At 37.3% G+C, this 15,430-nt stretch overlaps 1 protein-coding gene across 6 annotated transcripts in view; it reads left to right on the top strand.

The window, feature by feature from the left end:
• LOC131431004 (DENN domain-containing protein 1C) overlaps positions 1-15,430 on the top strand; it is a 59,701-nt gene that overhangs the window by 30,352 nt on the left and 13,919 nt on the right. For 5 of the 6 annotated variants that reach the window (XR_009229624.1, XR_009229625.1, XR_009229623.1 and 2 more), the window contains exons 7-8: positions 6,232-6,264; positions 6,363-6,872. Coding sequence is in view for 3 of the 6 variants with exons in the window: in XM_058596353.1 (XP_058452336.1) it covers positions 6,232-6,264; positions 6,363-6,872 (543 nt within the window). In the remaining 3 variants the exon portion in view is untranslated. The remainder of the gene's footprint in view (positions 1-6,231; positions 6,265-6,362; positions 6,873-15,430) is intronic. The other variant, XM_058596354.1, reaches the window with a different exon arrangement.

Below are 15,430 nucleotides of genomic sequence, written 5' to 3'. Positions count from 1 at the left end.
ACAGAAAAGTAAAACTTCCCGCGAATGGCGAGAATTGGGCACATAAACAGACATTTTCGAGCGTGAATAATACGAAAACAAGAAAAACTGTCACTGAAACGGCGATGACAATTCGTTAGGCACTGTACACACTCACTTTAAAGGCATTATCATCTATGTATTTTGACCAGCCTCAGCCGGTACAGCCACCTATCGGAAAACGGCGGAAGCAAAGTTGTACACCTGATAGTTTACTAAATTGTATTCTAAGTTTTATAGAATTACCATACTAGCAAACATTTGCGAATCATAATTATTATGCCACATTAATTGAATGTCTGCAGAAGCGGGATCTCTGACTGTACCTTAGCATACTGTGAACTGTCAGTACACTTTTTTTATTCGATTGAAAGGAACAACCCAGAAACTAATTGCACATCTTTACTTCGCACCTCGTTACGAGCACGTGTTCGTTCATTTTTAGAACACACTCAAGCCCTTTTTATGCAACGGATACTTACGGAAAATATCAACTTTGAGACTTAAATTCTGAGATTTTTGGAATCGAAAATTATTTTTTGATTTCAAATGTTTAAAAAATTATGAAACATCGAGATTTGGTGGTATCTTGAAAAAAATTGTTTTAAATCGTAAATAATTTAGATCCCAAAGAGTCGACACAACAGAAAATAATTTCGTAATAATACCAGATCTCGATCTTTTGTTCAATATTCGAGCACAACGAAAAAACCGTAAAAATTAGAAAATTTGCATAAAAAACACATAAAAAACCGTATAAAATAACCGGGGAACGACCACAATTTGGTTAAAGCCGGGTATAAATAAACGATATTAACAATCTATCTATCTATCTATCTATCTATATATATAAAAATGCAGAGATCATTCTTTGTAATCGCATCACGTAAGAACGGATGGACGGATTGAGATGATTTTTTTTTGTTTGATCAGTTTTTACCCCCACCGGGTTCGTACATCAAAAAAATTAGGAAAACTTACCGGAAAAGTGGGAAAAACCAATAAGTTATTTTGTATGGACAATGGAATTTTCCACTGAAAAAGTCGCCAATGATTGCTAGATCATTGATAGATGTTTGGCGTTTAACGAGTTGCGTAAGTGTTTGGCCGTCGAAGAAAGGAATACTAGTTCGTTGAAAGAATCTTTTGGCGCGCAACGAGTTGTTTTGTATGAAGTTTTCACATGCATACTTGATTTATGTGATTCGTCATTCCGAGCCACGTGCTTAATTGGGTATCAACATTGTTGCCTACTAAATGACTGGTGGAATTCCAGAATGTGTGTAATGGAGTCAGATGAATACTATTGGTCAGTGGGAATCAACAAAAAGTTTGTGCTCTAGAAGCGCTGAAGTCAAACTAAAAGATTTTTCTTGCATTTTGCTTTCGAATGGTTTGAATTACACGAAGCGCACATAATAAGTGGCAATTAGATATCAATATTCAAGATGGATTGATACTATTTCTCTAAATTGTATACAACATCGTCAATCTGGTAGATGATGCTACAAGAACTCACTGCCTCTCAATGCATGAACCGTGAAAGATTTTTTCTACATTTTTTCGCTCCATCTCATACTTTGAGTATTTTACCGCCCCTTACCAAAATAGATACAGTTTTGCAATAATCGGCGCTGTGTGGAATTTAACAAGGGATAATCGCAATTTGACAATTATCCCAGAAAATCGAATCGATGAATCAACTTGATGATTCTCATACTAGGTTACAATATTTCGAAACCTTTGTGTTGAGCATTCACAGATATTTTCATAGACACAACTTATGCCGAAGTTATATGTACATAGTTAGAATAGGCGACAATAGTAAAATGATTCTATCACAATTATCCACTGCCCGTATAGAATCGGATTAACCGATTAGTCGTTTGACCATTCTGCTCTTCGAACACATAAATGCGAACAAATAGTTTTTGGGCGAGACGAAGTTCGACGGGTCAGCTAGTAACCGTATAAAATTCTCGAGTGTAAAGAACTCCATTGCCTTACATTTCCATCTCTCTTTATGGTAGGTCCATGAACTATCAGGAATCAGAACTAATTGGTTCAAGTGGCACGTTCCCCTACACACTTTAAAAAAACCTTGTGATTTTACATATTATTAGATGCACATAAATGGAGCCTCGCAGTTCACGCAAATTTACGTGGAAGAACATTTAATATTGTGTCTAAAACTCCATGACATGAAATTCATTGAAATAAAAAAAAAAATACTGATAGCAACCGCCGTGACTTGAACCGACAATCATTGGTTCGCAAGTACGTATGTTAATCGACTGAGCCACAGAAACATGCATTTGCTTGGTTGGTAAAAGGAGCATTTAAATTCATACAGTCGCACCTGCTAGCAGAACGCAAGTTACAGTCGAAACCAGTAAAATTCAAGCTCATCTAGCATTAAGTCAATACAAATAAAATTTTCCGTCATTTGACAAATTAGGTCTTTATGAATTACATCGTATGAGGGATTAAATCACCTGTAGAATTCAATTTTTTCGGAGTGTAGCTATTTGAAGATTTGTGACGGCAAGAATAAAAGGAGCATGGAAGGGAATTTTTGAGTGGGTGAGGTGAGAAAACAGCACGAAACAAAAAGAAATAAATCGTTCTGAATCCACGAAAGGATGCTGAACGATCTACAGGTGCCAAAATGCACATTTTATATAAACCTCCATCCCCCGAGAAAGCGGCACCATTCTGCATTCCCGGAAGAATGCAGACCGATTCGCAATATGCATGAGCAGAAGAAAGTTCGCCACCCCATAAGAGATGCCAAACATTCTGCTAAAGCCTTTTAAGGTCAATACAGCAAGGATTCATTCACTCTAGATGGAACGATGAACCCCTCTGACAATAGCTCCTTACCACATTGGGTGAGAAAAGATAGAATAACCTTCAATTTTAGCTTCCCATACACAGATTCAACCATGTATTGAGAACCAAAAATCCGTAGTTGTGTCAATGCAAGATAGTTGCTTATCAATTGCTATGAAGTACGCAAATGCCCTTACACAAATCACAAAAAATAATACTCAGCACACTATCGTGCAATGATGCTAGAAAATGCAATAGACATTTTGACATTTTCAGACTAAAATCTGGCAAAATACTGTTGTCTGAGCGCAAATTTGCAAGCTGCGCTATAGCTGACATGTTTGGATACAGCCCAAGAAAGAATCTTGCGCTTTATCCAACTAGTGATAGAGCTAGATCTTTCATTCGTGCTACCAGACTGACAATTCCCAGCATTCGAATTTTCAACCGCGGGTAAAACTGCATCATCCATATTATGAAGTCCTGTCTCGAAAACGCAATAGTTAAATCTTCCCGGCATTTAAAATTCAGATACTTGAGTGAATTTCGTAGTCATCTAAACAAGCCTTACAAAAAGCTTTTTGCTTTGCAGAACCCACAAACGACCCGTAATCGTCAGTGTTCAAGGATAAGAAAGATTATGTACAATATCACACTATAAAAAACTAAGTAACAGTTCGGCTGAAAAGTTCGTATCGTTTAATAGAAACACACATTTTTTTGCCAAAATTCGTTTTTATTATTCAACATAATTGCCATCAGAGGCGATACAGCGATTATAGCGATCTTCCAACTTTTCGATACCATTTTTGTAGTACGATTTGTCCTTTGCCTCAAAATAGGCCTCAGTCTCAGCGATTACCTCTTCATTGCTTCTAAATTTTTTACCAGCGAGCATTCTCTTGAGGTCTGAGAACAGGAAAAAGTCACTGGGGGCCAAATCTGGAGAATACGGTGGATGAGGGAGCAATTCGAAGCCCAATTCGTTCAATTTCAGCATGGTTTTCATCGACTTGTGACACGGTGCATTGTCTTGATGAAACAAAACTTTTTTCTTCTTCAAATGAGGCCGTTTTTTTTTAAATTTCGTCCTTCAAACGCTCTAATAACGCTATATAATAGTCACTGTTGATGGTTTTTCCGTTTTCAAGGTAGTCGATGAAAATTATACCATGCGAATCCCAAAATACAGACGCTATAACCTTACCGGCCGATTGTTAAGTCTTTCCACACTTTGGGTTCGGTTCATCGCGTGCAGTCCACTCAGCTGACTGTCGATTAGACTCCGGAGTGAAGTGATGGAGCCATGTTTCGTCCATTGTTATATATCGACGAAAAATATCGGTTTTATTTCGATATAACAGCTCCAAACACTGCTCAGAATCATCAATTCGTTGTTGTTTTTGATCGATTGTGAGCTCACGCGGCACCCATTTTGCACAAAGCTTTCTCATATCCAAATATTCGTGAATAATATGTCCAACACGTTCCTTTGATATCTTTAGGGTGTCAGTTATCTCGATCAACTTCACTTTACGGTCATTGAAAATCATTTGGTGGATTTTTTCACGTTTTCATCGGTAACAGACTCTTTTGGACGTCCACTGCGTTCATCGTCTTCGGTGCTCATATGACCAGTACGAAATTTTGCAAACCACTTACGAATTGTTGCTTCACCCGGTGCAGAGTCTGGATAACACTCATCAAGCCATTTTATGGTATCGGCGGCACTTTTTTTCATCAAAAAGTAGTGTTTCATCAACACACAAAATTCCTTTTTTTCCATTTTTTTCACAATAACAAAAGTAACTTCACTCAAAATGCATCAAAATTTATACACGTATCTTTTGAAGGTTGGTACTAACTGAAAATGGTATGGATTTAATGCTAGTGGCGCCCTCTCATAGAAACGATACGAACTTTTCAGCCGATCTGTTAGTAAGTGTAACAATATCGGAAAATCATTCAAATTTGGCCGAGTTGCAGGCCTTCAAAAACTGACCACTAGTTGTAAGGTTTAATTTTCCGTATTTTGAATTTGAAGCCCCTGTATAAAAAACAAAAACGTGAAGATATTTTTAGAATTGCGATTATAAGGTTGCATGGCTCTCGTGCATATGGGTAAAATGCTTAGCATAAAAAGGTGCAAGAAAGATTGGTAGCAGTCGAAACAAGTTTTGCAGCAGCAGTTGAAACAACTTGAAACACTTTTAAAGGTTTGGTGAGAATTCCCAAACTACGGAGTTCTTTTGTACCCGGTTAATGATGAAGGGATTACTTCACTCCTCATGATTAGCAACTAATTTCATTGCAAACCTTGGTCCGCTAGCAAAACTCTGCTCCGACAATCGCACAAAAAATGATGGGATTGATTGATAATCTTTAACTTTTATACCCATGGAGCTGAACGAATAGACTAACGTTCTACTCACGAACTAGAAACAGTCGTCCGTGATTGGGATATCTTGATTTTTTTCCATAACCTCTCACTGGTTGTAAAATGTTCTGAAAATTTGGTTGAACTTATTTAGAATGAATAAAGCAAAAAACATGTTGTTATATTTAAATACATTCAGCGATATTCACGACTAAATTGAAAATAAGTTAATTTGTGATTTGCTATTACTAATGGCGTTTTCGTTTTTAATTTGCACTACACCGGTGCAGTGCTACACTGAGGCATGAATAAACGAACAAAAATGACGAAAACATAAACAGTAACCATTGACTACAATACACGATTCCATTGCACAGAGCTACACCAAACTTTTGATGAGTGCTACACCGATGGTATCGGTGCAGAAAAAGTGTAGCACTGGTGTAGTGCAATTGGTAAAAACGAACGGTTTAGGTGGAGCTTTCGCTACACCGGTGTAGTGCAATTTGAAAACGAAAACGACATAAGTTAAATGGATTTTTAACACTAGTCACTAAATCTTCAAATTGAATTATAAAGTGTACAGCTGACACTTCTCAAACCAATAGTTCTAGTCTAGATTCTAACACAGTCCTAATAAATGATTGATTTGAATCTCGATATAATTTCGATCGTGTAAATATGATAAAGTCGCGTAACTGTACTACAAATAAACATGTAAAATAAACTTATTTCGTTGTGGAATATTTTATGTCTAGTTTTTTTTATTTACTTCAATGATCAGTTCCATGCCAAATCTCAAGCATGCTTTTTGTGACGTTTCATTCATTTCATATCAAACACAATGCGCTCCATCGAGGGTGTAAGAACGAACAAAATCATTTCATATTCGTACCATATTGCCACGGCTTCTAATTCGTGTTCCATTCGTTTCTATTGCCTATTTGCTACCATCGTGTGCTTCGAATTCAAAATATTCTCGGCACTGCTTTGTCCTGTTCCAGACCAATCCGGCTGTTCGATCAGCAGTGAAATCGGTGAGTAAGAATTTCCGATTCTACCGTCAGCTAACTCGTCGCTTTCGGAATAATCCAGTGAAGTCAGAAAATTTATACATTCTTTTCACTGCTTGTAGGTGAAGGAAGGCGGCAAAGGAGTCAAAACGGCCTACAAGGGTCTTCGGTCTAAGTTCCGAGAGACAACGCCACCAAAGTCGAAGCTAGATAGCAGTCTACACTCGCACATGTCCCAGTACGACATCGGGCACCAGTCGGCACCGAACTCACCCGTTTTTAACAAACGACCGCAAACGATCGCCCTGCCGGACGATTCGTATCACAATCACGCGCAAATGTTGACTCCTTCGAGCACTTCGCTGTACAACTCGCCGCACATCATGATGAGCAATAATAGCCATAACAATTACAACACCATCACCGGATGCAGTACCAGTGCGATGAACAACAATTTCAGCTCCAGCAACAACAACCATCACAACCACAACTACAACACCAGCAGCAGCAGTGACGTGCGCAGTCCGTCGCTCAGTTTGAGCCCTACCAGTTCGAACTCGTCGTCGGAGATGAACCTGCTCCAGGAGTTGCAACATTTGGCACTGTTTAAATCGCCGGCGGTCAACAGAAATGTAAGTAGCTTGATTTTTGCGCTGTAACACGTACCCTACCGTAGCTGTAGACCTGGGTTTCGGATTGTATTGCAATAGATTGCCTCGACTTCCAGTCCTTGTTTATTTCTCTAGTATGAATTACAATTATTGTTTTCCTTTAGTACAGTCTTTAAAATAAATCGCTTCTGTTCGAACCCTTCAGTTGATTGATCACTAACACATTTCACATGGATTGAATCTTTTGCATTAGATGAAAAATGGCTTTAAATACATACTAACCGGCATAGAAGGTTTTCGGCACGACACGAAAAGAGCATCAAATGAGTGAATGATTTGCGTTTTTTTCTCGGTACGATTAAACAAATTAAAACTTAAAAAACAGTAACAGTTGAATGTGTAACATGCATGTCACTTGCTTTGGAATAAGTGAAATATTTTGATATGATAGATTAAGTAAATAATGGAGAACATGGCCAGCACTAACTATCGAAAGTTGTTCGTTAGTGTAAGCATACGAGTTAAAACCCACCCGCACTAAGCCGATCCGCCGCAGGATGCGTAAATTTCTGCATTTTTTTGCATGGGTGCATAGAAAGACAATTTCAAAGCACCTCGGACACGCGGAACTCAATTCCATAAACGACTGCTCTCATCGAAGTTCCGACCACAGCTGAGGTAGATAAGTAACTGCGTTCTTCATGGGAATATCATCAGATTAGGAGATTTTTAAATAGGGTAACGGTACCCCCATTCATCTCAGCTCCAGTAGTCATCTCATATACGACGAACATTAGTTAGAGTGAAATCTATCTCAACTTCGATAGATGGACCTTAAGGGTAAGATGAAAATAGGATCACTCGCTACGAGTTTTCGCGTTGCTATAGCAGCAGTATTGTAAAATTTTCGAATGATCTTTTTGCGATATTGCTTCTTAGAACCGAAGCAAAGATATTGTATCCGATTTTATCATAACTTGTTGAAGTTTGCTAATGATGATCATCTTGAGACTTGTGCTATGGTCATAAGCTGGGTGAGATGTCCATAGGACTCACAAAATCGGAAAAATTGTCGACTTTGATCTTATCCACTGTTTGCAGGGAGTATTTGATTTCTTTTTTTGAGAGCTAAAACTGGTTTCTGAGGACCAGTATAGCATCTTAGAAAGATTTAGAAAATGATTTGATTTGTTCAGTTAGTCTATGTTCAATGTTCGTTTACAGGTTCTGAACTATTCCTTAGTAGTATTGTATCGATATTTCCCAAAACACATTTCATGGTTCACATTACTTTCGATATGAGATCTGTATTCTAGCCGATTAGATCTAAGGTGGTAGAATATAACCAAATTGAATTAATCATTGCTTCATTTAAAATCCTGAATGTTATTGGCAAATGATCGGAATCAAGGTCAGTGTGACATTGATCATCTAGAACTACATCAATTGTAGAAGGATTTCTCTTAGAAGATAAATTAGTTGGACTGTTTGGAAATGAAACTGGCTAAAAACCAGCGGAGAGTACATCATGAAGAACTCGTACTTTCTGTTTATTTTTCTGATTACTCCATGAGAGATGCTTAGCATTTAGAATCCTATTCGGAAAAAATAGATCGATGTCTTGTGCGTTTTTGCAGGGCATTGAAGTCGTAAACATGCCACATTTCAAAAATGAGAAGACATGACGGATGTACCTATTGTTTATCGACTAACAGATACATTAGAAAAAACGAGCTTAATCCACCTAGCAGTGAGATGATACCTTTTTTATCAAACCGCATTTGTTTTTTGCATGAATATTCTTCGGTGTTTTCATGACATTATTCTAATGGCAATTTGAGATTTTAATCACTCATTACTCTGTAATGTCGAAACTGCAAATCGGATCGAATTTGAATCTAAAAGTGTAACAATCGATTAAACATTCCATGATATGTCGAAGTGATTTCCACTTTAGAGTTTAGGGTAATTTAAAGTACTTCCAGAGCCGGTATTTAGAAACCAGCATAACCCAAACCGTATGGCCAGATGACGAATAAATTGCAATATTTTTGAGTCCAAGTGCGAATTAAATTTTTGGGTGCCTTTCGAAACGCAAACTGAATACAACCAAAAATGAAATAAGTTTATTTGGTTATCGACTATCCAAATCTGCTAACCCGATAAACCTGATTAATTTATGTGAAATAGACATTTTTATAGTAATCACCCTATATTTCCGAAACCGGAAGTTGGATCTGACTGAAAAACAAGATGATTTATAGAATTTCAAAACTTTTCATTTGAATCTTAGATGATTCTTAGATTTCATTTGAATCTTAGATCGGTTCAGCCATCTACGAGAAAAATGAGTTACACAGTTTTAATTTCGTTTCACATATGATCCTGTTGTTCCGGAACCAGAGGTCGGAACCAAACATAATTCAGGAACCTTCTTTGGGAGCATACGACTTTTCATATGAATCTGAGTTTGTAGAAATCGGTTGAGTCATCTCCGAAAAAATTAAGTGAAATTATTTGTCACACACGCATTTGCTGATCTCGACGAACTTATTCGAATGGTATATGGGTGCTATGTTCTTCTAGCATTTATTGCTGTACGTAGTTTAAAACAATATAATTATGGAATTGCTTTCAACTCGAAAATGCTGCCATCATCTCGTTTCCATATGGCATATTCGAACGATTATGTTGCCAAAAACGAACCGTGCTAAAATCGGTCCGAGGCAAAATATCATGCTGTACACAGTCTTTTGGGTACTTAGAAACAAATGTATGTAACAGTATGAAAGATAGTATTTTATGTGGCTCCCAAGCATTTCTTTGCCAGACAGCGCTCAAAACTTCTACTGCTGGACTAGGGAAAAAAGTCGCTTACACAAAAATTTCGATATCTCCGTTAAAAATGGACGGATTTTAACAATCTATGGCTTATTGGATAGGTATTACCGTGCGGAATCTAAGTCTGAAAATATATTCTATTTTCAAGGTCAATTGTGACAGATACTGTCAAAAAACTGAAAATTTTGACATAAACGTCGTGTAACTCAAAAAGTAAACTTCCATTCTCAAAACTATTCAATAGCGTTCTGGGTGACGAAGAGACCTTTCATTTGCGACTAGTTTGATCAAAATCGGTGCAGCCATCTCTGAGATCTCGACCTCTTAGTTGACAACACACACACACACACACACACACACACACACACACACACACACACACACACACACACACACACACACACACACACACACGGACATTTGCTCAGTTCGTCGAGCTGAATCGATTGGTATATGACATTCGGCCCTCCGGACCTCGGAAAATTTTTCTAAAGTTTGAGCGAATTCTATACCTATTTTTTATATTTATAAAAAACCAGTTTTATTCCACCTAGTGGTGCAATGATGCCTTTCTCATCTACATATAATATTGTGGTATTCTATTCAAAAAAATCCTCTTCGAGTTTTGAAAGAAACCAAGAGATTGTTTATGCATAACATACAGAATAAAACAGTGCTTTGATTGCGTAAGCCATCCTTAAGAAAACGAAATGGGTTCACTATTATATGCACTTTCCGGAATCCGGAACCGGATACCGGAAACCAGGATAGCCGGAAACAGTTTGTTTAGTTGCCTACTGATAATGACTATCGATTTGTGTAGTTTTGAGACCAGTTTAGACAATTTTTTACGTTTTTTGTTTCGCCGGTTTAAGTGACGGTGTACAATATTGAACACACTTTACCCTATAATTCCGGAACCGGAAGTCGGATCCGGATGAAATTCAGGAATTCCGTATGGGACCGGAAGACCTTTCATTTGAATCCTAGGTTGTCAAAATCGGTTCAGCCATCTCCGAGAAAACCTAGTGAGATTATTTGACACATACACACACACACACACACACACACACACACACACACACACACACACACACACACACACACACACACAGACATTGCTCAGCTCGATGAACTGAGTCGAACGGTATATGACACTTGGCCCTCCGGGCCAATTTTCACTGGTCGGTTTTTCAAGTGATTGCATAACCTTTCTATATGAGAAAGGCAAAAAGGTAAAAATGGTGTTTTACAAAAGCAAGTCGTGGCAGCCGAACAGTTTTGCTGAATCTTAGGTATATGTACATCTAATGATTTTAAATTAAATTTTATTACATAAGAATTTAAAATTTTTGTCTACTAGGACATTGTTAATAACTGGTTTTATGATCTCCAGCTCAATCCAAGCATGACATTTCATCTGAGGGTCTCGTTTATTGAACAGACGTGCTTGCAAGCGAATTACCACAATTTAAACAGCGTATGTCCACATGAAAATTTGTTGTACCATGGCCGAAAGCCTGGCAATGTAGATATTGCAGTGCCATCATGCCGGTCACAATTTTTTCGCCGAACTGAGATTTCTACTTTCACTTCCGGAAGGAATGAAGAAAGCTTTGTACAAAACGCTTCTTGTTGGTTTTCCAGAGTGGTAAGCAGAGTTAAAAAATTCATTTTCATTGACTGAATATTCTGCACCGTCATCGGAATATGTAACTGAAAGACACTTTTGTGAAATTTATTGATTACTACGATGAACCAGTGGCTACTCGTCCTTATGTGCACCTCGTGCACTGCACAACCGATCAAATTCAAGGATTTAATTACATCGCCATCCGCATTCTATATTTTTTTAGATTCTCAATTTAAGGACTATTCACACATATGCGGTCCGGTTCAGTGCCGGCACGACACCGTGCACGGATACTGACATTATTTCATTCGTTTTTTATGCGCGCATTCACACTTATCCGTCACCGTGCCGTTTCAGTGCAGCTCACCGTCAGTGTAGCGTCCATCCGGCAAACTCAAATTCGTCGTCACCGATATTTTTTATTTTCACTGAAGTCGGTATGTCATTGCATTTGCTGTGCCGGAACGGAAACAGCACGGAAAATGAACGGAATGGTTCCGATAAAAAAAGGTTTTGTGAGAACTTGTATGCACACGTTCAGGAGAGGCTGTGTTGGCTTATGTTTATGGCCGTCTCCAGAGATGCCTGGTTCACAGATTAATCTGAGTTTCACAGATTTGGAATATGCTGCATAGATTTCTGAAATCAATCACAGGCTGACAATGAGCCCCTAAAAGTTTTTGTATTACTAGGGAAAACGAAGTGTCCTACAGAGCGTTTAAATGTGGCGAGACCTGTTTTTGTGCTCAGACTGATTTTTAGTTCGAACCAGCGTTGCCAGGTTGCCAGATTTGTCTGGCAAATGCCAGATTTTTCTCGTTTTGCCAGACACTCAAACTAACCAGATCTTTTGCCAGATTTTCCAAATTTTCCCAGATTTTCAAATTTTCCTAGATTTTGAAGGATTTCGCTAGATCTCAACGATTTTAGGCCTCTATACAATATGTGGGGAGACCTTTTTTTCTTTTTTTCGCTTACTGAAAATGAAGCCCGGCAAAAATTTCCTTGTATATAGTAGAACCAGACAAATCCAGATATATTTTTGAGTTTTGACAGACTTTTGAAAAAATATCCTGGCAACTCTGGTTCGAACACCGATTTTAAAAAAATAACCTGGCATCCTTGGCTGTCTCAGATGCAACGTCGAAGCGAGAGAGAGATTTGCTATAAAGCTGCTCCAAAAGAATATCGCTATCTCACTGTAAAACACAAGCGAATATCAATTCCTGAATTTTCACTTATAACTAACTGTTACATCTGATATAATCAGCGCTAGAGATGGGCAATTCGTTCGCGAACAGTTCATAAGAACTGTTTCTTTTGAAAGAATGAATGAGCAGTAGTTCTTTTTTCGAGAACGATAGTTCCTCAGTTCAAAGTCGTGGGACCTTTTTTTTTGCTCGCTTAACCTTTTTTCGAGAACGGTAGTTCTGTAATAAGAAATCTGCATCTCGAAAGCTCAGTTCTAATTCGTGGGACCTTTTTTTGCTCGTCTAACCTTACAACATTAAATTTTCATTTAGTCTTTGAACAAACAAACCAACTATGAAAAGAACGAACGAACGGCTCTGGAGAACTAGTTCTTTCAATAGAACTTTGCATCACTGAACGGTTCTTTGAAATGAACTGTTTTGCCCATCTCTAATCAGCGCACAACCAGTAAATTTTGTCACGATACGCCACTGCGATGAACATTTTAGGTTCGAAAGTAAACCCAGTTTCATTCAACCCGGATAAACTCAAACTCATTACGAAATGAAAATACTGCTTTATTTAGCTGTGACACACAGCTATCTGACACTGGCACCAGCCATTTGAAAGTATACCGATTACGTTGAGCCCCTTGCGTTTCGAGCCCCAAACACTGCGATGTTTTGATACTCATCGCGACTCTCAAATTGTGAAAATTATCTCCACTTAATGTCCCAAAACACTGTCTGCTGTATTTTAGGTGAACCGACAAGTTATTGTGAGAGAGTCGACACAAAATTTACTAATTTTCGTGCACTGTACAAGTTAAACGCGTTAAACAAATGCATTACTGTTTGTTTGTTTACGTTGCAATCAGCTGATTTTGAAGTTCCGATTTTGATCTCATCAAAATGGCGTCGTGACAGAGGGCCGGTGATACACTGAATGTCAACTCATGCTTACTAGATTTAAATGTTCATGTTTAGTCTCTTTCATCGATCTTTTCGATTCTGCTTCTTCAATTTTTGGAAATTTCCAGGTATACATTTTTGTAAAATAACTAATTTTGTTGAAACAGAATATAAAACCGAGGTCTAGAATTGATAACCTCGGTAAGGAAACATTTCGTTCTAATTCAATTTCTAAAGCGGCCCTTACACGTGACAATATTATTGTCAATCCAAAGTATTGTCAATACCGTCAATCCAATTGACTTGGTAACTTGAGTCCGCATTTTTCGAACAAATCAAGCGTTTGAAGCTTCAAATATTGCAACTGAACATTGAAACATTGAGAGGAGAGTTCATTGCACATATTTGATAGTTTCTTCTCTGAAGAGAAAGTATTGTCGGATTGATGAGCAGTTTTGATTTTTTGACAATATTTTCGTCAATCCAATGAAGTTCATTACACGATCAAAAGTATTGTCAATACTCCTTGTATTGACAATAATATTGTCTCGTGTAAGGGCTGCTTAAATGTGTCAAAAACAGAGACTCTCTGAGTGTTATGGGAATTATTATTCACACAACAGAAAGAGATAAAAGTGCAAATGTGTGAGCTTCTGGATATGAAATGAGATTATGGAAAAATCGCAGATGGCTCTGATGTTGCCGTGGATGGGGAGTACTTTGAAAGGGACAATATCGATTTTGATGAATATTCTTGTATTTTTCATTCTCTTGAAAAATTTCGGGAATTTTTTATCAAGGTAATAATCTGCGAGTGGTACCACCGGCAAGTGAAAATTAAGCTGCTTCGTCAACGTCGATTTTTGAAGGATTTTAGCAATCCATTCCATGTTAGATTGTTTCGTTTTGATAACCTAGAGGAAATTATCAAAACCATCCAGCGGAAAATCATTGAACTCCACTTACTCTTTGCTCTGAAACAATGCGATCTCTTCTCCATTCTTCGGAATTCGTCGAGAAGAAAAGACAATTTAGTAAAGAGAAAGTCATTTTCATACGTTCTTTGCTTCATAGTTACAGATACAAAAACGAGTGCAAATAAAGGTTCTTTTTTAAACAAACGGATCTTTTTCGAATACGGTAGTTGATCAAGAAACGTGCAAATCAACAAAATAGATGTGACTCAAAACAGGAACATGCGTTAAAATTGTATCAACAGATACCTGCAGTAATTACTTGTGCGACTGTTACCTGATGAGAACCTAAAATATGTAATTTATCTGAAGTAGGCTAATCTATTATATATTTTCTTGTTAACATTACAGTAGATTATAGTATAGTATTGTATGAGTCAAAGTATATCAACGTTGTAAGAACTTATAAATCAACCAGTTTTTGTTATAGTTCTTTCATCTTTTAGAAGAATCGCGTTAAAAGATTGATATAACAAGTTAATAAACTTCCCAGACAAAATTCAAAAAATAGTTTGTCAAAGTTGCCTCCCGGTTGCTCAAAAACCAACGATGGTGAAACAGCTAAATTATCTCTTTCGTGCGGTACCACTGTTTTTTTTTTTTGTAAAATATCTAATGCATTATTATATTGTATCAATATCTCCTATGTAATATTTTTTTAAATATTTTGCTGAATATTATTACTAAAATAATCGTCTTTCTGATTTTTTTTTGTAAAAATCTGGAAATGAAAAATTTCATTGTAAGCAATTAGTTTCATTCACGACGTTATTCAATTCAAACTAATGGTAAGCGTCCATTGTAGGAATCGGTGTTCCTTATTGATATATTTTCTTCATTGATACGTTTTAAATCATATATACACCAAAATGTTATAAAAACAGTCATCTACGCTCGGAAAACCCCGGTTACGTGTAACCAAAACGCCTAGATGACTAGAAAAAGCTTTTTGTTTTTTTATGCATTAGTAACAATAATACTCTATTTAAACATCGAGATACCTAAGAAATACTTCAATCCTTGCCTATT

The sequence above is a fragment of the Malaya genurostris genome, chromosome 2 (genome assembly GCF_030247185.1).
Source record: "Malaya genurostris strain Urasoe2022 chromosome 2, Malgen_1.1, whole genome shotgun sequence".
In the NCBI taxonomy this organism is placed as follows: Eukaryota; Metazoa; Arthropoda; class Insecta; order Diptera; family Culicidae; genus Malaya; species Malaya genurostris.
The sequence above is the reverse complement of the archived record's forward strand: the minus strand, read 5'-3'. Positions and strand labels throughout refer to the sequence as shown.